This window comes from Barbus barbus, assembly GCF_936440315.1.
Source record: "Barbus barbus genome assembly, chromosome: 11".
NCBI lineage: Eukaryota > Metazoa > Chordata > Actinopteri > Cypriniformes > Cyprinidae > Barbus > Barbus barbus.
The window spans coordinates 16109753-16131091 of NC_136739.1; the positions used below are offsets into that span (position 1 = coordinate 16109753).

A 21339-nucleotide genomic window follows, 5' to 3' on the forward strand; every position below is an offset into this window, starting at 1 on the left:
GTGCTTTATAAGTGCTAATTAACAGCCAATATATTAATAATAGGCATGCTAATAAGCAGCTACTGTAGTTAATACTGAGAATTGGTCCCTCCCTATACTAATGTGTATCTCTAATTTAATCATACTGATTCAATAATTGCAATATTTTTTGGTTACTTTAGGATTAAACATATTGATGCCTTATTTGAGGCAAGTCTGTAGAGGTCATCTCTAGGTGCTGATCCGGACTGGATCCGGGTGGCTGCAGTGACCATCTGATCTGGATACAGTCTGGATCTGGGTGGCAACGGTGACCTCAGAATAAGAACGAGACAGACTAATATTACTAATATAATATTACAGACTAATAAACAAGTACATCGGGTGTTTTGGGAAGTGTTCCCGGTTCCGGTTGACCTAATTAATGCAGCTTAACAATCCTTTAACGGATTTGAATTATAGAAATGCGATAGTGTATTATGTGTACGCCAGGTTAAAGAGATGGGTCTTTAATCTAGATTTAAACTGACAGAGTGTGTCTGCTTCCCGAACAGCGTTAGGTAGATTGTTCCAGAGTTTGGGCGTTAAATAGGAAAACGATTTCCCGCCCGCAGTTGATTTTGATATTCTAGGCATTATCAAATGGGATAAGTTTTGAGATCGCAGCGGACGTGAAGGACTATAATGTGATAAGAGCACACTGAAATATTGAGGTGCCAAAACATTCAGGGCCTTATAGGTAATTAGCAAGATCTTAAAATGTATACGATGTTTAAAAGGGAGCCAGTGCAGTGTTGAAAAAAATCGGGAAAGCCGATTAGTCACCACAAGAAACGGATGACAGCTCGCGTAAGTGTTTTAAATACTTGGTCGCAGTTCTATTGTTTAAGTTATTTACTTACTGCTAGGAAGGAATAGTTCGTTTCCTACCTATTTCTACTCTGCATTTTCGTTGAGGTTTTTATGTTTGATTGCACTTACTGGTAATTAGAATAATTTGCGCCTCAGCTGAGAACGAGCCTGTGTGATTGTGCAAAGTGTTAGTTCCCGTCGGACCTGAGTAGGTATCAGTCTTTGCTTTCATCTTTCTCTACTGAAGTCCACACTGCCAAATCCTCACACTTCCACAACTTGATCAACAGCGCTCCAGACATGCGCAATCTCTTCAGAACATTTAATTCTCTCCTCTGTCCCCCTCCTCCACCTCCCACCACTTCGATAACCGCTGACGAATTTGCCACTTTTTTCACAGACAAAACTAGAACAATCAGTAACCAGTTCTCAACTCCACAGGACCTCCAATCAACCACATCCACTGCTCTAACTCCCATCTTCTCCTTCTGTCCCCTCACCGAGGCAGAAGTATCCAAACTTCTCCTCTCCAAGTTCAAGTTCAAGTTGAGCTTTATTGTCATTCCGCTACATGTGGGGACATACAGTGGAACGAAATGTCGTGCCTTGCAGGACCACGGTGCTACATAAAAACAGACATACAACAATGAAGTAAAAAAACACTATAAACCTATACACAACTAACCTACTGACAGATTTAACTATAAGTATACTATGCCAAATGATTAAATGTAAATGTAAATGTTGACAGAACCGGGCTAATGTGGTCATACTTCCTGGTTCTAGTAAGAAATCTAGCTGCTGCACTTTGAACCAGCTGGAGTTTGTTTATTAAATGCCCAAAGCAACCACCCAATAAAGCAATACAATAATCTAGCCTCGAGGTCATGAACGCATGAATGAATGTTTCTGCATTTGACATTGAGAGCATAGGTCGTAATTTAGATATACTTTTAAGATGGAAAATGCAGTTTTAAAAATGCTAGAAACATGTTTTTAGAAGGAAAGATTGCTATCAAAAAGTATGCCAAGGTTCCTAACTGATGACGGAGAATTTACAGAGCAGCCATCAAGTATTAGACAGTGATCAAGGTTATTACATGCAAAAGTTTTTGGTCCAATAATTAACACCTCTGTTTTTTCAGAATTTAGCATTAAGAAATTGCTAGTCATCCAGTTTTTGATATCAACTATAGATTCCGTTAGTTTTGCAAATTGTATGTTTCATCGGGTCGCGAAGAAATATAGAGCTGAGTATCATCAGTATAACAGTGAAGGCTAACACCATGTTTCCTAATGATATCTCCCAAGGGTAACATGTAAAGCGTGAAAAGTAAGGGGTCTAGCACTGAGCCTTGAGGTACTCCATACTGCACTTTTGATTGGTATGACACCTCTTCATTTACTGCCACGAATTGATGGCGGTCAGATAAGTACGATTTGAACCATGCCAGTGCATTTCCTCTAATGCCAACATAATTTTCTAGTCTATTTAAAAGAATGTTGTGGTCGATATTGTAAAACGCAGCGCTAAGATCCAGTAACACTTATAGAGAGATCAGATGATAAGAGCAGGTCCTTATTCTACATGACCTTATTCTACATCCCTAATCCTACCTAATACCTAAATTTAACAAATACCTTACTAGCTATTAATAAGCAGCAAATTGAGGGAAAAGTCATAGTGAATAAGTGTTCCCTATTCTAAAGTGTTACCGTCTATTCTATTCTATTCTATTCTATTCTATTCTATTCTACACAGGGCTGGACAGTAATAAGCCATGTCTAATGTGCTGTAGAACAAGATTGTTTGCACTGTAGACTTTTCTACTATGTAGGTTACTAAGCTCCTCCCATCTGTAATATTGGCACGGTTTAATGAACCTTGGAGCTCGTCTTACATTTCATTTACCGAAACTGCCCAACATCCTGTTTCATTGATCTCACTAGACCACTGACAAGCAATTTCAGTGAATCCAGCTGATACTTGAGTGGCCCAGGTCTTCTGTATTGGTCCACCACTGTCAAAAGAGGACAGCTCCTCTAACCATGGCTGCCCTTTAAATGGGTGGTATTAACTAAAGGTCTCTGGAACGGTACTTTGGACAAGGATCCATTCAATTAGGACAGCTGCCCAATCGCACACTGATTCTGGACAATCTTGTGGAACTCTAAGTAATTTAAGCTTAGTGGAAGTTTTGGCAAATTATTAATATGTAATCTTCAGGCTTAAGACTTCGCCCAGCATTTAAACGGCCCCTTCGCTCACGATCTGTGAGATGCGTTTTCATCTTCTCGCTTGCAATCTGTATGTTTATTTAAAATGTACGCACTCCCTCCCGCAAAGCAACATTTGGGCTTCCCAGGGTCCTCAGGTGAACAGTTGGCCTAATTTTCCATTCTTTCACTCGGTGCCTGTTGTGGATGTGGCAGGCACCAGCTCTTGGCTCACGATGGACTAAATCTATTATTCATATTGCCTGGTATCTTAGCGACATTGTCCTGCCACCTGTCCAATAGACAAGCTCGCCTTGTTGTACAAAGCGAAGACATACTTGTTGACAAATGGAGGCTTTGTTCTCCAGGCCCACACACACAATTCGGCATTTGTGTAGTAATCTGGAAAGTTCATTCAGATGGACTGTATCGTTATATCACATTTGAAGATGACCGATTACATATTCTAAATAGCGAGATTGTAAGATTTCCAGCTTGACTTTTTCTGTGAGAAACCACAGTGCCACAATTGTAGTGTACAATGTGCTGAAATAATGCCAGTCAGAGCTGCGTCAGACAGTACATCTGTCATAACATAATTGTTTGTCTATTCTGATGTTATGCTCTTTCAAAGTTCAATCTGTGAATCACAAGCCTTTACATTCTATGCAGCTTTCCTCATTTGTGCAACGTGGCCTCATTGCCATGCAAAGCTAGCATGCAGAAATATTTTCAAATGCATAAATCTCTTCCCAGTCTCTATATTTCATCAAGAAGTTTTTCATGTTTAATAAATTACAGAGCCGATCCTCTAAGACTTTGTTATTCATAAAGCAAAGTATCCAATTGGGATACATTTAAAATCTTAATCATAACCTGCAGGACTATTTGCAGTGTGCTAATATTTGCCTTGACGGGGCTTAAAGAAGCCCGCAGACAGAGCTTGCAGATGGGCTTATCCTCAGAAGCAAAGCTGTACTGCAGTAAAGATGGTCTCATTGTTTGTAATTGGATTATATTCACAGATTTTTGTTACCAAAAGTGCATCTATTCTTTACTGTATATCAGCTCTTTTCACAAAACAATGATTCTCTCAGTTTGATTCATAGTGTGCACTGTAGCAATGGCTCTGCCGCATTTGTGCAGCCGTAGGTACATAAAAATGTTTCATCTGAACTGTAATGTCTGAAAGTAACATCCTGTTATGTCATTTTACCACATTTACTAGGAATTACTAATGATACCTAAAATTACAAAGAAAAAACAAAATCATTTTTAAAATAATAGTCCCCCAAAACGGTGTCTCCCAAAAAAGTGTTTCATAATTACTTAATAAATCAGTATTAATTAATGGTTTTAGTTCTGTATTGTAATAATGTAAAATTGTATGGAAAAAATTTTTTAATTTTTAAATGTTTAACAACAAACAATAAGCAATTTTAAATGTTTAATTAAAATACATATAAACAAACAATTAAATAAATATTAATTCATTTAATGTTAATTTCAACATTTACTTATGCGTTAATAAAATCAAAAGTTGTGCTAAGTTAATGCACTGTGAATTAACATGAACTAACAATGAACAACTGTATTTTCCTTAACTGATATTAATAAAGATGAATAAATACTGTAATAAATGTATTACTAATTTTTCATTCATGTTAGTTAATACATTAACTAACATTAACTAATGGAACCTAATTGTAAACTGTTATATTATATTATATTATATTATATTATATTATTGAAGAGTTTTTAAACAGAGGTTTGTATTCCTGTGTTTTAACAGAAAAAATATATTTTAAATGCACACATTGTGGATTTTTGCCCACTGCATGCCTTTGTCAAAACATTCCCTTTATTTTAAGAGCAATCCCCTTTGAACCGAGTACCGTAAGAACAATGTTTACCATAGTGAATTCATGCTGATTTAGGGTATAGGCATTTTGAACGAGTTTTATATTAATGACACTGTCCCCACCATCTGTCCAAAATACAGGACAAGGGACCATCTCCAATATGCTAGCCACCAAAGGCAAAGTAATTAATGACAGCAATAATGCCAGCAATAATGACTAGATTAAATATTTTACAGGCCGACTGCCATACAGTGTCAAAGCCAAAAGAAAGCTAACGGCCTCCACTGAGATAATGCTTTAAGAGAAAGTCATAAAAAAAGATATTGCTTGAATAAAGTAAATGACAAAATGTTGATGAAAACTGTAGTGAAGAATTTTAGTTCGTAACACATTCTTTCACTAATTATGTGGCCTTGACATTAAAATTGATGTTAACATTCTATTTTGAGTGGTTTAGGGCATCGGATGCACAATTTGAAGCCCCAATGTTATAGCTAACTCCATTAAAAAGCACAAAATATTGTCCCTCTGCTAGTGGTACCTAGAGGAGCGGGTCAGAGATTCACTCTCTGTCCTAGAACATGGTCTCTGTCTGTGCTCAATTGACAGACCTGGCATCTGACAGGGGCATCTGCTCGCAGAGTCTGTGCCAGCGCGGTGTATACACGGAGACATCTGCTCCATTAGTGCCCAGGGGGCATCCTGGGCAGTACAGTAGACTGGGGGCATAACTACTGCCAGCTCCCTTCCATGGCACATCCCATGAATAGCATGGTGTAGCTGTTAGCCAGCCACAGTAGGAATAACCAGTGATGTTTTCTTAGATTAAGGAATACAGACGAGATTTTGCTCTGTTCAGAATGTGCAACAATCTTAATTGATTTACAGCATTGCAAATTTGTGTCAATATGATAGTAAATCAATACAGTTATTCTAGGTATCATTTTATGATGAACCTTTTTGGCCTCCTGAAATGATCTGCATGCTATAAAAGGTCTTTGAACAACATAATAACTCCCATAACTTTTCTCTCCCATATGAAATTGTGAATGTCAACAGTGTAGAGATGGCTGTATGCACATTGTATGACAGTGAGGCAATTTTAGTGGAAATGTGATATGAAATTTGTAAGCAATATATATAAATAATAATATATTAAAAGAATTTGTGAATTGAAATGTATGACAAAATACAATTGTTTGGTCTGCTTGATGTATAAGCAACACAATCAGTGCTGTACACTGATATGCTTATACATATATATACATATACACTCCCCCCACCTACTCGGGCCGGCAGTGATTGTAGGTGGGGGGAGTGAATGTCCAGCGCTCTCTCCACCCTCAATACCACGACTGAGATGCCCTTGAGCAAGGCACCGAATCCCCAACTGCTCCCTGGGCGCCGCAGCATAAATGGCTTCCCACTGCTCCGTGTGTGTGTGTGTGTGTGTGTGTGTGTTCACTGCTGTGTGTGTGCACTTTGGATGGGATAAATGCAGGGCATGAATTCCGAGTATGGGTCACCATACTTGGCCGTATGTCACATCACATATATATATATAAACTTTTCAGCAAGGACACATTAAATTAAAACACATTAAATTGTTACAAAATATTTCTACTTCAGATAAATGCTGTTCTTTTGAACTTTCTGTTCATCAAAGAATGCTAAAAAACACTTAGCATGGCTGAAAAAATGGTCTGGAAAAAAAAATGTATCTTGAGCACCAAATCAGCATATTAAAATGATTTCTGCAGAATTGTGTGACATAGGAGACTGGAATAATGGCTGCTGAAAATTCAGCTTTGACATCACATTGATAAATTACATAGAAAGCAGTTATTTTAAATTGTAAAAAGATATTTGATAATTGTTACATTTCTCATACTGTTTGTATTGTATTTTTAGCAAATAAATTTAGTCCTGGCATGCATAAGAGACTTCTTTCCAAACCATTAAAAAATCTTACTGACCTCAAAATTTTGAATGGTAGTGTATATTTGGCTGGAACTGGTGGCTGTATAATCTTGAAGGTCTGTTAATACTCCTTTAAACAAATCCGTTACGGTGAAATTTGAGCTGAGGGAGTTTGGAGTGCACACAGGTGGCCCTGTGAAAGCTCCATTTCAACATCTGCTCAGGTTCCATAATGATATTGATCAAAAACATTGATTCAATTATTAAAATACACTCTAATCTTCCAAACTAAAGACTTATCAACAATAAATTATCCTTTTACTTAGTTTACCATACAAGCTTCTTTACACTAACAGTGTTTGAAATAATGCAATCAGTTATATTGCTATATCCATCATAATGGGTTCAGGGAACTTCAAAGTGTCAAAGGTCAGGTAGTGGCACTGATGTAGAATAGTCAGTGCACAGGTTGGTGCCTCTTAGGAGTTTGCCATGAGGTCATCAGCCATCTGACATATAAAGAGCAGCGGGGTCAAGAGGTCACCGGTTACAGCTTGTGTTACAGCATAACAGCTTTTAATGGACGTGGACTATTACGGACCATTAGCACCACTCACATGTGCTTTCATGTAGGAAAAAAGTTTAGGGGTGTTTATGCTTTGATTTTACAGGCGGACTGGGTTATTTTTCTACAACATCTTTAATTACATCCATTTAATAGTGGAATGCTTTATAAAGTGATTGCACAGAATCAAAATGATTTTGCTGAGAAGTGTAATGGTGTCAGATAACCATGCAATTGTACTAAATGTGTTTGCATAACTGCATAAAGGTTATTGCTGCATAACACAGCTGCATAAGCACAGACTAAATGCTGCTAATTTTGGCAGCTTAAAAAGGGATTATGTTGTACATAAGTTTTAAAGGAAATTAAAACTATCATAATTAAGAACTAAATGATATCAAAAGTAGGATGGAAATATCAGATAAATAGATTACTCTATTCGATTACATATTGGCATTTTGGTAAGTCAGCAGTTTGGAATGGGACACATACTTCATGTGGCCTTCTCGTGCATGGCTCTATAATTAATAGAGAAAGGGGTAATGGTCCAGCATTAGGGAAAATTTTGATGTTAGATGAGCTATGCTAATGAAAAAGTGATGGAAAAGACATTAGCTTCTCTCTGAACCTAGAGGTTCAAATGAAGGAGCAATACCCAAATCAAAACATTTCATCATCTCTTCCCTGCCAACAGAAATTAAGGAGCCCACAAAGAAGGTTCAAGCCTTCAAGAAACTGATCCATCAACTCCCCAAACCCAACCACAACACCATGAAACTGCTCTTCCACCACCTGAGGAGGTAAGTCTCCATCCATACACACAACCAAATATTGGGTCCCGCACAGGACATTTTGGGGGCCCCTGAATCGTGTAGGTGGGTGGTGGGAGAATAATAATAATTATAATATCAGTGTCCATTTTAGTTATCTGAGCTTCATTGGTATCTGTGAACTTCAGAGGTTTTCACAAACTTCTGTGGACTGAAACCTTGCACTCTGTTCACTAATGATCAACAAAAAGTACTTTGTGTTTGAAAACATGTCTCTTTGTATATGAGCTCTCATTAGACATCTATTTTTTTTAGGGCTGCAACAACTAATCGATAAAATCGATTATTATCGATTATGAAAATCATCGACAACGATTCTCATTATCGATTAATCGGGTCTGCCCACAGTGCACGTCCAACTTCAGCTGGTTAGTCAAATTATGGCACTGAATAATGCATTTCTATGGACAAAATGCATCTAAAAATAGTGGAGGAAACAGAATGAGATTCTGCCGGAGAAGCACGTGATCCAAGCTGCCCAAAACATGATAATTCTTTATTTTAAGCTTTAAGTTAATGCATAAGAGTAATGGCTTGCCCTGTCAGGCGCTTTGACAGATGCGTGTGCGTCCTCAGCGCAAAAACGTTCAGTTTACGGTCATATCCTTATCTATAAATGCCACAATTTCACGAGAGCATTTCCATTTTTGCATAAAGGTCCGTCCTGACAGTCTGTGTTAAGTTTAAAATACCGAATGAGCGCCGGCGCGGCGGGCGCGCCAGACGGACAGAACACAGTAGAGAGGGAGACAATTAATAGGCTTTTCAGCGCAAACATATCCATTGTGAAGAAATTATCTGTTGTTGAAAGTTAATTTAAGGTTTAAAATAAATTAAAATATTTTATGAGAGTAGGAACTTTAAAGGGATAACAGCGTGTAATTGTCTGTCTGAATATAAACATGAGACGCTCCATAACGGCCTTTTACAGGATAAAGAAATGACGAGGTGACTGTGATCAAAGTAGTTCCTGCAGAACATTACTCTTACCTGTTGGTTAACACTGAGTTTGTGTTTTTATTCGTCTTTATTATTATCTTTATTATTTTAATTTTTAATAGAGGTTTAAACTATATTCAATTTTTACAATGCTTAACAAATTTATGTAAGTTTTTTAACAATGTGTTTATGTAAGGTTTGTGCCACTGCTGCTCTAAAGTAACAGTATTGGTGATAACCAAAATCATTTTTCGGCTTTCTGTACTGGTTAGTACTCCAATATGTGTAAGCTCTTTAGTAACAGTAGTAGGCTATTTTTAATGCTATAATATCATTATTGCTGTTATCTATGAAAGAAAACCAGAGCACTTTTTTTTTTTTTTGTATTTTTTATTTGAGTATTTTTTTTTTCGCGATACCCAATTGCAGTCAAAAAGTACATAAACAATACCAGCAAGAATGCAAGCTGTTATGAGGAAATTTTTTATTATTATGTCCAATAAATGACAATAACATTTTTAAATTTAAACAAATTTTTGACAAATTTCTAAAATATGTTTTCTCTTTATTATGATAAGTGGTCTAATAAATTAAGCACTGTATGTTTTCATAGCATTCAGTTGTCACGTTTGTTTGAAGGACATTGGGCAGAATGTGGAATAGTGTTTTTTTTGGTCAATATTTTTTAAATCCGATTAATCGATTAATCGAAAGAATAATCGGCCAACTAATCGATTATCAAAATAATCGTTAGTTGCAGCCCTAATTTTTTTATTTTCGCCTGTCTACTTTGTGAAATTGAACAGAACTGATGTTTTCTTGACTATCTAGCTAATTATATCAACCTAACTAGGCTTTCTAGCTTTTCGTTTAACTGCATATGGCTCAGCTTTTTTTCAGAGACTGGTCAGACATAGTCTGTTTAATACTTTATCCTTTTTTTTTTTTTAAGTCTGTTTTCAGCGTTTCTTGAGCTGCATTGAAGGAAAAACTTCAGTGTAGGTACAAAAACCATATAGGATTGGAATGGCATGTGGGTATGAGGGAACTAATGACAGCATTTTCATTTTTTGGAGGACTATCCCTTTGAGAACCAAGTAACCCATCACACTGCACTTACTGCTAGCTGACCTTGACAGTACAAAACCACACTAGACTATAATGGGAACTTCCCGTTTTTACAAATGGAAAGTTTGTGGCATTTTTACATGTTAGCAGATCAAAGATTGCCATAGATTATTTAGAGTGAGATCAACAAATAGTGCTCAATCTGAAAACCTTTTACACAAAAGTCCTCAATAAACAGGATGCAACATGAACAGAGGACTCAATATGAACCATAATATGTGTGTGTGTGCGCATTTCCGTGTGTCAACGCTCAAGTCCTTGTCCATGATAGCGTTACTGGCACAGCCAGAAGGCCATATGGCTAGTCTCCATCTCCCAGGAGGGGTGTTCTATCCCACTTTACCCTTCTGCACATTTACCACCCTGCACAGGAGGGCCACAGGACTCATCTCAGATTGATGAGCACCCCCTCCTCCCTTCCCCCAATGGAACATGCCCTTTGGCACTAGTGCTAAAGTCTGTTGGGTTGCCCATGCCAGGTCTCCCAATCAGAAAACACTAATGTGTGACTGAGAGAGAGACACTCATTGAACAGTCGATTTCTAGACAGGAACACAATATTCTGAGAGTCTGATGTGCTAAAGGAAACTAGATCTGCATTCCATGATAAAGCTTGACAAGTTTTTTATTTATCTGGTGAACATGCTAGAACACAAACCTGCTGCCTCTGTCCTACAGTATCCATCATGAGAGTTACAAATATTAAATGCAATATTTAATATTATACAGCAGTGCTTTCCAACATTTTGTCTTATTTACTTCCACAACTCCATCGAGTTCCCTTTCATCCATCAATAGGTTATTTAAATTATAATTTTTATGCAATTTAATTTGCATTTGTATTTATTTTTTTAAAGTGTTATTCTGAATATTGTTTAACATTGATTATTATTTAATTACTGACAGTTGATATTATATTATTACATATTGTTTAACATTTAAAATTTATGTTTTGGTTTATAATAATAATAAATCAAAACATCAATGTTAAATGTTAAACAATATAATATAATATAATGTAATATAATATAAATCTTCAGTAATAATAATAATAATAATCAATGTTAAACAATATTCAGAATAACGCTTTGAAAAAAAATTATAAAATAAAAATGTAAATAAAATCGCATACAAATAATAATTTAAATACCATATTAATAGATGAGAGAGTGTTTAAGGAAGTAAATAAGACAAAAAAAAATTGGAAAGCACTGCTGTATAATATTAAATATTGTATTTAATATTTGTAAATCTCATGATGGATGCTGTAGGACAGGAAGCAGCAGGGTTGTGTTCTAGCATGTTCACCAGATAAATAAAAAACTTGTCAAACTTTATAATATAATTGATAACTCATTATTGTAGATTTGTATTGGTTTGTGTTTATTAGATGCATTTTCCTCAGATATTTTTACAGATGACACGTGCACATATATTTCACTGTTATTGTGAATCTACACAACTACCCCTCAAACCTGCTTAAGCACCACCATAGATAGGAATCACTGGCAGCATTTCCAGATCTGTAGTCAAATCTACACACAGGCATGAGGGCAAAGCATTGTCATAAATTCACTGAATGGTGGCATTAGAAAATCCATTCAGCTTTTATTCTGCTTACCAAAAAGCTGTTACAGTGGAACTTGTGGTGGCACTGAAAATCCCTGTAGTGCCACCAAGTCTGTTCCTTCTCCACAGCGATGTTCCCGCTGCTCCTTTCTCTCACTATTAGAGCAATAAACGGGAAGAGAGCTTCGAATCCAAAGCGCAGTTTGCTTTGTGGGCACCACACCCCGGCCAAGTGATGTGGTTCTGTTTATTTTATATTCTCACTTAAGTCATACTTGTTTCTGTCTACTGCTTTCCCTCTCTAAATATCAGGATGGCTTTCCCATGAATAAAGGCAAGGAATGTGCGGTCACAGTGAATTAGGTTAGAGTGTGTGTTGTATTTGTCGAGATGAAGATGAAGACGAGATGAAGAAAGAACAATGAGGTTAGATGCTTTGCAGCTTATGGTGCAGCACAAAAAATAGTATTCATAATAATTCACATATAATTTTCTTGTTTTGTTGACTGGCATCTTTCACACTCAAAGTATCGATATGCGTAAGCTCTATATCTGCTCAAACGTCACTTTTTCGCTTGGACGCTTCCTGTTTTTCTCTTATAACACAGGTATACCTAACTGAAACAGCTCTCTGAACTCCTACTGTCATGCCTTTGTAGGTTATATTTTGCGCTGACTTGGCTCATCTAAAATGGTGAAAGTCAAAAGCTCTTTGTTGTGGGCGCTTTCTGTGCCCGCATGGAACCAATGTTCATTTTTTTCTTTTGGTCCGTGGAGCCTGGATTCAATAACCAGTTGTGTGCTCGCATTGTGATGATGTGGTCAAGGCAACCAGATTTTCTCAACAGTACACTTGCTCAGTAGTGCTATTTATGTCATTTTTTGTGGGAGGTTTTGTCACCACCGCTCATATTTCCCATTTACCACAAGTGATTTAAAAGGCCACAGGTTTTGTTTTTTGTTAGTAATTTAAGGTTCCGTTCGTCTTTGTGCTGGAAAAGAAACCTGGAGAAACCTCTGATCAGGAAAGCCAAGAAAAAAATTTCTTCTCATCTATGTTTGGTGTCTAATTAGATGGAAGAAAACTGCCGTTGTGCGAATTTTGATATCCACCAAAGTATATGCACAGCAGTTTATGACCTTTTATGCCACAGACAGGAAATAATAAACAATAATAAAAAAAGCAGAGTATCCAAACTGCAAATATCATATAAGTGGAAAATCAAAGCTCCTCTGATAAAAGTGAGACTTTCTTTTATAGGTTCAGTCAAGGCCGTCGTCTTATAACATGAAAATGACACAGTTTAAAGCTTGGAGCGATTCTGTAACCCCCACCCCACCTCAATTTATTATTCGTCCCATGATTCTTCAGGAGGCAGTTAGGCTGACCCAATTAGCACTGGCCTCCTAGGCGGGGAATGACGGCATTGTGTGCTATCCTCCATTTCCTGTCATGCCCCGCTTGCAAACGAGATGCTAATTAATAACCATTGGCATCTTGAGCCGTACACGTCGGTTTATGTATGGGATATCAATGATTTGTCAGATTCAACCAAGCGTAACGCAGTCACCTCTGGTCAAGCTGCCCACAGCCTGGCCCTTACCCAGGCACCAGAGCTTCTTCACTGGGCTCCAAATCAGCTGATGATTTAATGAGCGCATTTTGCCATAAATACCCAGATACTGAGGACCAGATTGCATCCTTCCCTTTTCCAAATTAACAAATGTCTTAACTGAAAGTGTTCATTTAGGCAAGGTGTACAAAAATACATTCTCTAAATCTGAGGTATTTTAGATGACAGACAGACATTATTTTAACTCAAGATTTTAAAATGAAAATGGAATATATTTATATAAAATTGATATATACATTTATACAATGTTATCATGTATACCTTTTAATATGCATTATTTTAGGACAAGCATTTGATTAAAAAATTAAAATGCCACCAGGACTGTCACTTTAGATTACATTATTTTAATAAAAAGTTTTGATTTACACTTTTATACAAAACAATATAAATAGATACTGTGTTATAATATATATCATTTTAGGACAAGCATTTGATTTTAAAAATTAAAGGTCTCTTGAAGTATCTTGGAGATGTTGCCACAGTTGTTGGCAAAATGAATGTTTGGAAATGTAAAATGATATTTTCTACTGACACACTACAGCAAAAGATAGAAATAACTGACTTAAAACCATTATTTATATATATATTTTTTTTTTCTTTTATTATTATTATTATTATATATTTTATTATTATTATTATATTTTAGATATAAACTATTTAAATATACCACTGTAATTTATTTTACATGGTTCTCTGTTGATGACAGTGAGTGTACAGCGCAAAAAAAAGTATATATATATATTTTTTTGCCTTCCAGAGAGTGTTTTCATATTGCACTTCTTCCCACTATGTGCTGCTACTGTAATTGAAAATGATAATGACTGTAATTAAGCTTCTATCATGATTTTAATCGATCTGGCATTACTGATAGCGGAGATGAATGTGAAGGTGGGGGGGGGGGGTGTGGGGGTCATGTATATAGTGGTGTCACAGTGGCATAATTACCAAAAAACACTAAAAGGTTCGACAAAAAGCTTCATATTTAATGTTTTGAAAAATCTCTTCGGAAATGAAGTCTCTCTTCTTAAGATCATTAGCAGACCATTAGCAATGGCAGCCGGGATCCTTACATCATAGTGCGCTAATTAGGTTAAAATGCTCATGGCAGGACAAGCGTCTAGCTGTGATGTACAGGGGAAACGAAATGGCTGAGGTTAATTATACACATTAATGGGGAATTATTGAGAGCGCTTGGCCTGCCTCTTAAGCTGTGTTTCTCAACTGAAATGGCTTCCCAAAGTCCCAATTACATTTATGTGGAGGAAGGACACATGTAGCGCGAGCATTACCTCGTTCAGAGCCGAGTGCGTGAGTATTTTGACAACAACGCAGGGATTATAGATTGTTGAGTTGTGTTGCATAATTGTAGACCATTATTTTGATATATATGACCATAAACGTAGATGGCACAGGACGCCGGTTACACTACAGTACAATATACGTGAGTGCAGTAAACCCAACACACTCCTAATCAGTACCTTTCAGAACTGGGCCGCGGTGAAACCATACAAAGTGTGCTTTTAAATGTTAAGCCTGCTTCCCACCTCTTAGTCAGGATCACGTTGACAATTTGGAAGGAAGCCCTCCACCACAATCCCTCCCTCCCTTTCCAGGCCTCAACCCATAACAGAGCCAGAGGGCTCCAATCTGGCTCCTTCTAAGAGTCCTCCAATACCCCAGTATTGATTGTCTCTCCACCACAGCCAAACCTCAGCTCAGAGAGATTCCACTAAAAGTGTGCTTAGATGCCTCCAAAGACCAGGCGCAAGTCCTCAAAAACACCCTGCCAATGGTCCGTCACCGACGATCTGAGTAGGTTTTTATGACAGGAAACGCGCACACTCCATTAGGGATCTTCACAAAACAAAACAAAAAGACGCTCAAAAAAAAAAACCTCTATTCATTGCTATTGTATTGCTTCAATGATCTGGTGTTTTCTGTTTTACAGAGTCTTGATGAAGTCAAAGAAAAACTTGATGTCAACTCAGGGCATCAGCATTGTGTTTGGACCAACTCTCATGTGGCCTGAGTTTGAATCCGGAAACATGGAGGTCAATATGGTGTATCAGAATCAAATAGTGGAGGCCATTCTCATTGAATGTGTGGAGATCTTTGGACCGGAGGGCATGTAAAGTCACTCAAGAGTATTCTGAAAAAAGAGACTGAAAAAAGAGAGTGAGAAATGAAGAAAAAAAAATCTGTGTGTGTGCTGGCTGGATGTTATTATGCTCATGTACAATTGTTTCTTGCTTTAAATTTTTTTCATATTTGCTCCTTGAAAAAAAAGGTTCACATAAAAAATAAGTCACATTTATAATTTATATATAAACTTATATATAATTATATTTTTGCATAATGCAAATTTCACATTGTATCATACCTTAAAACATCATTGAAAAAATTGAAAAGCTGTATATTTGTAATCATATACATGGTCGTTTATGACAGGGAAATTAAGCCATTTTTGTAAATGGGTTTTGTACACTGATATTTTCTAATGGATAATTTTAGTTTGTAATAAATAGGCTGTAAGGGATTTCTAGGAATTTTTTTTTTTTTTTTGTCAAATTTTATTTGGAACAAACCTGAGATAGCAAACTTGGGATTTCTGGTAGAACATACTTGCAGTCTGTTGCAACAAGTATTTTCTTTGTATTTTATTGTGATGTTGTTTTATTAATGGTAGCTGAACATGTATTGGTTGTTTGTTTGTTTTTGTTTTTAAGCAAAATTAGTAAATTTGTTTTTTGAAAAAAGTAAAAAAAAAAAAAAGATGCCTTATTTCATACTGCATCGAGTTTTCTGCTCTTCTTCCTGCAGCCTCCTTCATAAACTCTGTCACTCTATGGGCCCTTTGCATTGTCAGATAACGTACAGCGTGATCACATCGGTTTCTAGTCAAACTGCCAAAGTCCTCTCCAATTCTCGAACAGCAGTCTCTTTTTATTTGCTTCCCGCAGGCCAGTGCTGAGACTGTCTGCATGGAATGTGTTTTTAATTCCATCCCAGAGATAAGAGAGAGTCTGTAATTACGGGAAGAGCCATCCCTCCTTGTTGCTTTTTCCCTGCATCAGATCCCTCATAGTTTGGCATCACGAGCAGTAATGATGAAGGGGTACTGGAGGAACAGGAGGGCGACATAAACCAGATTTGCGGGTTGTGCGTCTCTCTAAATCTCGACTGAAAATAACGCAGTGAAATGAGATGCAGCTTTTAGTGACCTCTCTGGCACAGCTGTGCTTCACTCAGGGACCTTAACAAGTTCGGCAGGCCACCAAAACCTTCATCGCAGAACCTTTGAAAAGATACACACATACTAGGTTTTTTCTCCAACCACAAAAAGTTTACAGAGAGCTTGGATCTTGTATTGAACGCGGTGGCTTAGTTTATCATTAAGTTTTGACACCTAAAAAAGTTTTACATGGCAGACAGGCTCACTTACGTCAATGCTAGACAAAAAAATCCAGATAATAATAATAAAAAAAAGAATTAAGGTAATGAAATGCAGCCCAGAAGTATTACAGGACTAGTGCAGACAGCCATGATTATGATTCTAATGCAGACAAAGCTTTATTTTAATTCCATCCTGTGATGCACACCGCTCTACTGGGATGGAAATTGTCTTTTAAATGTAAAAAAAAAAATAATATACAGGATATATTGCAGCTTTAATTATTATTATTTTTTTTAAAGTTTGATATTTTGTTAGGTGAAGAAAAAAAAAGTTTGTTTGAATAGTATGGGACTAAAATCAAAATGTCTCATCAGAATTGTATTTATGTCATGATAGCTGTACACAGTGTTTTATTTCACACCGTCTTTGTCAAAAGTATAGGCACTGAACATCAGCTGCCCAAGCAGAGCAGAGAAGCCACGCTGTAGAGTTCATTCTTGCATTAAATGCTTCAAATAACAAGAAATCAAAATGTGTGGGTGGATGGACTGAAGTGGTAAGTAACCCAGGGGAGAATATTGGCAGATATTCACCGTGTACATGAAGCGAACGCCCAGATTTATTCTGTGCTAGAGCCCATGGTCGCATTACACTGGGCTTTGTGCAACACAGCTCACACTTTGAGAGCCGTCGTACTGCAGGTGGTGCTTAGCTCATTAATATGTGCAAAATTAACGTCTCCCATCAAATTGGCTTGCGAAAAGGTGTGGTGCATTTTGAATGCTTGGAATGTGGTGTGAAGTGACTGAGTCTAAAAAAATAAATAAAAACCTTAAAAGTAATGGCCAAAGTATTTCTTTCAGTATTTTACAGTTTGTTTGCTTCACAGATTTTGACCATGCCAATAGAAATTTAAAATATATACACACTAACTTTCAGGGTAGATTTTTTAAAATGTCTCTTTTTATTTGATTTTTATTTATTTATTTATTTTAATTAAAATACAGTAAAAATACAGTGATATCGAAGAATATGATTACAATTTAAATGGTTTCTATTTTAATGTATTTTAAAATGTAATTTATTCCTGTGATGGCAAAGCTGAATTTTCTGTCAAATCCAGTCTTCAGTGTCACATGATCCTTCAGAAATCATTCTAATATGCTGATTTGCTGGTCAAGAAATATTCCTGCATAATGCATTCTAGCTAAATAAAAGTAATTTCTTTAAAAAAAGAATCTCACTGACAAAACTTTTGAATGGCAGTGTGTTTATAGAGCATAAATGCACATACTACCATTATATATATATATATATATATATATATGTGTCATCATTATGTTTAGGAACAAATAGCAACAAATTATTGGGTCTGCTAACCATTGTGACCAGTGCGAAGAGCTCCATTGACGCCATGCAGTCGGTGGGCGAGGGGCGCACAAAGCCGTATGAAACTGAGGCCTTCATGTTTTCTCTACGTAAGCCAAGACGTTCCACGTCTAATGATTTCATGTAATAACTGGCGACCACTGCGCTTTTCCGAACCCCGACAAACTCCCACACACCCCACCCCCACACTTTGTTTTCCCATCCTTCTTGGCAGAGCTTCATGGAAACGAGCGTCTTTGTAAGTCCGCAAAAAAAAAAACTGAAAAAGAAATACAAGAAAGGGCCCAAAAGTAAATGAAAGCATAACAATATAGTGTCCCTGTGATATGCCTGCCATGTTCTAACCACCAGGCCCCATTAAAAAGAGTCTGGGCTCCAAAAGAACATGGCAGCATATTGATAGCATATGACTGAGTCACATGAGGACAGCTATGTCTCTCTCTCTCGCTTATCCATTCCTCCGGTCTTCCTTTAAGATCAGGGATCAGGGCAATGTTAAACAAACTCATAGTGAAAAGATGAGACGTATTCTACCTGTTAGTTCAGCCAGTGCCTCTTTCTCATCCTGTCTTCAGAAATAAACAAATTATAAAATCTCACAACCGTACTGTACGACCACAAACAGTAGTACACACTTCCCCCTTGGTAATAGTATAATTGGACAGCGTGCCACAACATGAGCTGGTGTGAAAAAAAAGACTAAAATAAATAAACTGGCATCATGCACCACACAAAGACAAAATAAAAGCTTATTTTATGTACAGTCCACCCCTAACAAATCATTTACAAACCTTTTAAAGTACTTTCCTTGCTTAAAGTAAATCATTTAAAATAATAATAATAATTATTATTATTATTGCTGTTGTTATTAAATGAATATTGATTCTGACAACTATAAAGTAATAATAATAATAAAAATCAAAATCTAAATGATTCAAAAATGGATAATGAATTTAAATCTAGTGTAATGTACTCAATGTAATTTGATAGAGATTAAAAACAAATTTTAAAAGTAAATAAATAAATAAAAAAGTTACCCTCTTGACTTAGGTTGAAATAACATTTTAAAACATTAAAATAAATGCATATGAAAAAATAAATCCTTCCTAATTTTGTGACAACCATGCTCAAACTGTACTGTGACCAGTAAATTTTGCTCAAGTCAGAACTTGAGAGTTCTCATTAAAGTGTCATTTCCATTTTCCATTTCCTAAATCCTTTTGCTGGTTTCAGAGGAGGCTGTGATGATTCTGTGCCGTTTCATTTGCAGTGAGTTGCTGCTCTAAATTCTGTTCTGGTTACAGCAATGAACTTAGAAATGACAGATGGAATAATAAAAGTAATCTTACCTTCACTTCCAAGTATCTAATAATTGAGATACCATTATCTGATAAAGGTCTAAATATCATATTTAAAATCAAAGCTGACCTTACGCAGATGAGTATACCTGAAGTTGTATCAGATCAAATTCACTTTAGTGATTCCCGTCAGATATGAAAATATCTACACATGTAGTCATATAATGTGAATGGCAGCTCTCCAAGCTCTGTGCTACTCCAGTGGGACACCAAACATGAACTGGAGGGGAAAAAAATAAGAGGTCTGCACAAGTCTTAAAACCATTTGTTTTGCCATCGAATTCGGCCAGCATTAAATTAGCTTCATATCCCTAGAACACCATCAGTGAGAAAACAGCATCAGGCCAATGAAATGGTTTAATGTTCACCGAGTTTTATAGAGGTTGCTATTAACTTTTAATATGTGGAATGACATTTTGTGCCGAAACAGCAGGTTATAGGCTTTATGGCGTCATTAGGTCCTGACCTCAGGTCGGCCCGGAGTAGATGGCAAATTCATCTGACATTGCCGTATAAGGTGGAAACCATCCATATGCTCCTTATAAATAACACAAGGATGAACAAAAAGAGGCAAATCATAAGCGATAAGGCTTTGATAACTCACGCTAATTATCATATGGCACACAAAAGTATCTCACTGACCCCCTAAAATATGAAATACATTACATATGGAGGCAGGATATTAGGACTATTTTTCTAAGAGCTGTAAAGGAAGCACTGCTACTTAATGAGGAGTAATGAGACTAATCTTGGACGCGTGCGAGGAGACGGCGATGTGATTATATTTGAGCCTTTAATTTGAATCCTCTGTCCGGCGCACCTGAATAATCGATGCATCTGAAATAATAACGTCAGAAAGTCCGCAGCTTTATTGAGAGAATGTCTGATAATAAAGGAGGAATCCTTCAATAACTCTTGCAATAAAAGTCAGATCTCTTTTAATAACACATATGTTGGCAGGCCTGAAGTGGGCCGTGTGATTGTGGCATTGCTGTGATGTGAAAGCAGACACTTACTTCTTTATGGAAAATCTGACAGGCCATTGTTAGTTTGCCCAGATTTTACATTTTGCAAAAACATATAAATAGCTAGTTACCATGCCCCCTTAATTATGCAGCGGGTTCCCAGCTGCAATGTACAGCCAGATCTCCGACGCAAGGAAAATAAAAGAACCATATTTAGGTTCAACCACAGTCCTGGGGAAGCCTTGCATCAACCTTTACTGAGCCTCGGGGGATTTTGTCACAACCTGGCAACCTCAGGTGGAGCGAGAGCCCACAACGTTTCAAGCCGCAACTTGGCTGCCGCTCTGTCGGAGTGGGAACCGAAGACTCCAGAATTCTAGGCTGGAGTCCTCCGGCACAAAGGATAAAAATGGATATGAACCGAAATATGAGGTGGGCCCGCCTAGGCGCAACACGAAAGCGGTTTCAGGTTTTTTGATTGTTTATTTTTACTTTGTTCTTTTTTTCCATTAACCACAAATATAAAAGTTTATTTTTTCCGGCATGAGAACATTAAAATCACATATACATGTTTTTCTTAAACAACAGCAGAGAGGTAGAGAGGATTTTCCGGGTCATAAACTCTCTTTCACAGTGAGGCTGGAGTTGAAATCATAATGTATTTCTTGGGGCCATGTCATGACGTGCTCCTCTGTTAACATCCTGTCACTGTCGGCTCCCAGGAGAGATCTGAAACTG

General features: G+C 37.0%; 1 protein-coding gene across 1 annotated transcript in view; it reads left to right on the forward strand.

Annotated features, from left to right (window-relative positions):
- The window catches only part of LOC306877406 (rho GTPase-activating protein 15-like), a 37447-nt gene extending 21202 nt beyond the window's left edge, over positions 1-16245 (forward strand). The window contains exons 13-14 of the mRNA XM_079429179.1: positions 8090-8195; positions 15444-16245. Coding sequence (XP_079285305.1) covers positions 8090-8195; positions 15444-15627 — 290 coding nt within the window. The 3' untranslated portion in view covers positions 15628-16245. The remainder of the gene's footprint in view (positions 1-8089; positions 8196-15443) is intronic.
- The last annotated feature ends 5094 nt before the right edge of the window (positions 16246-21339 follow it).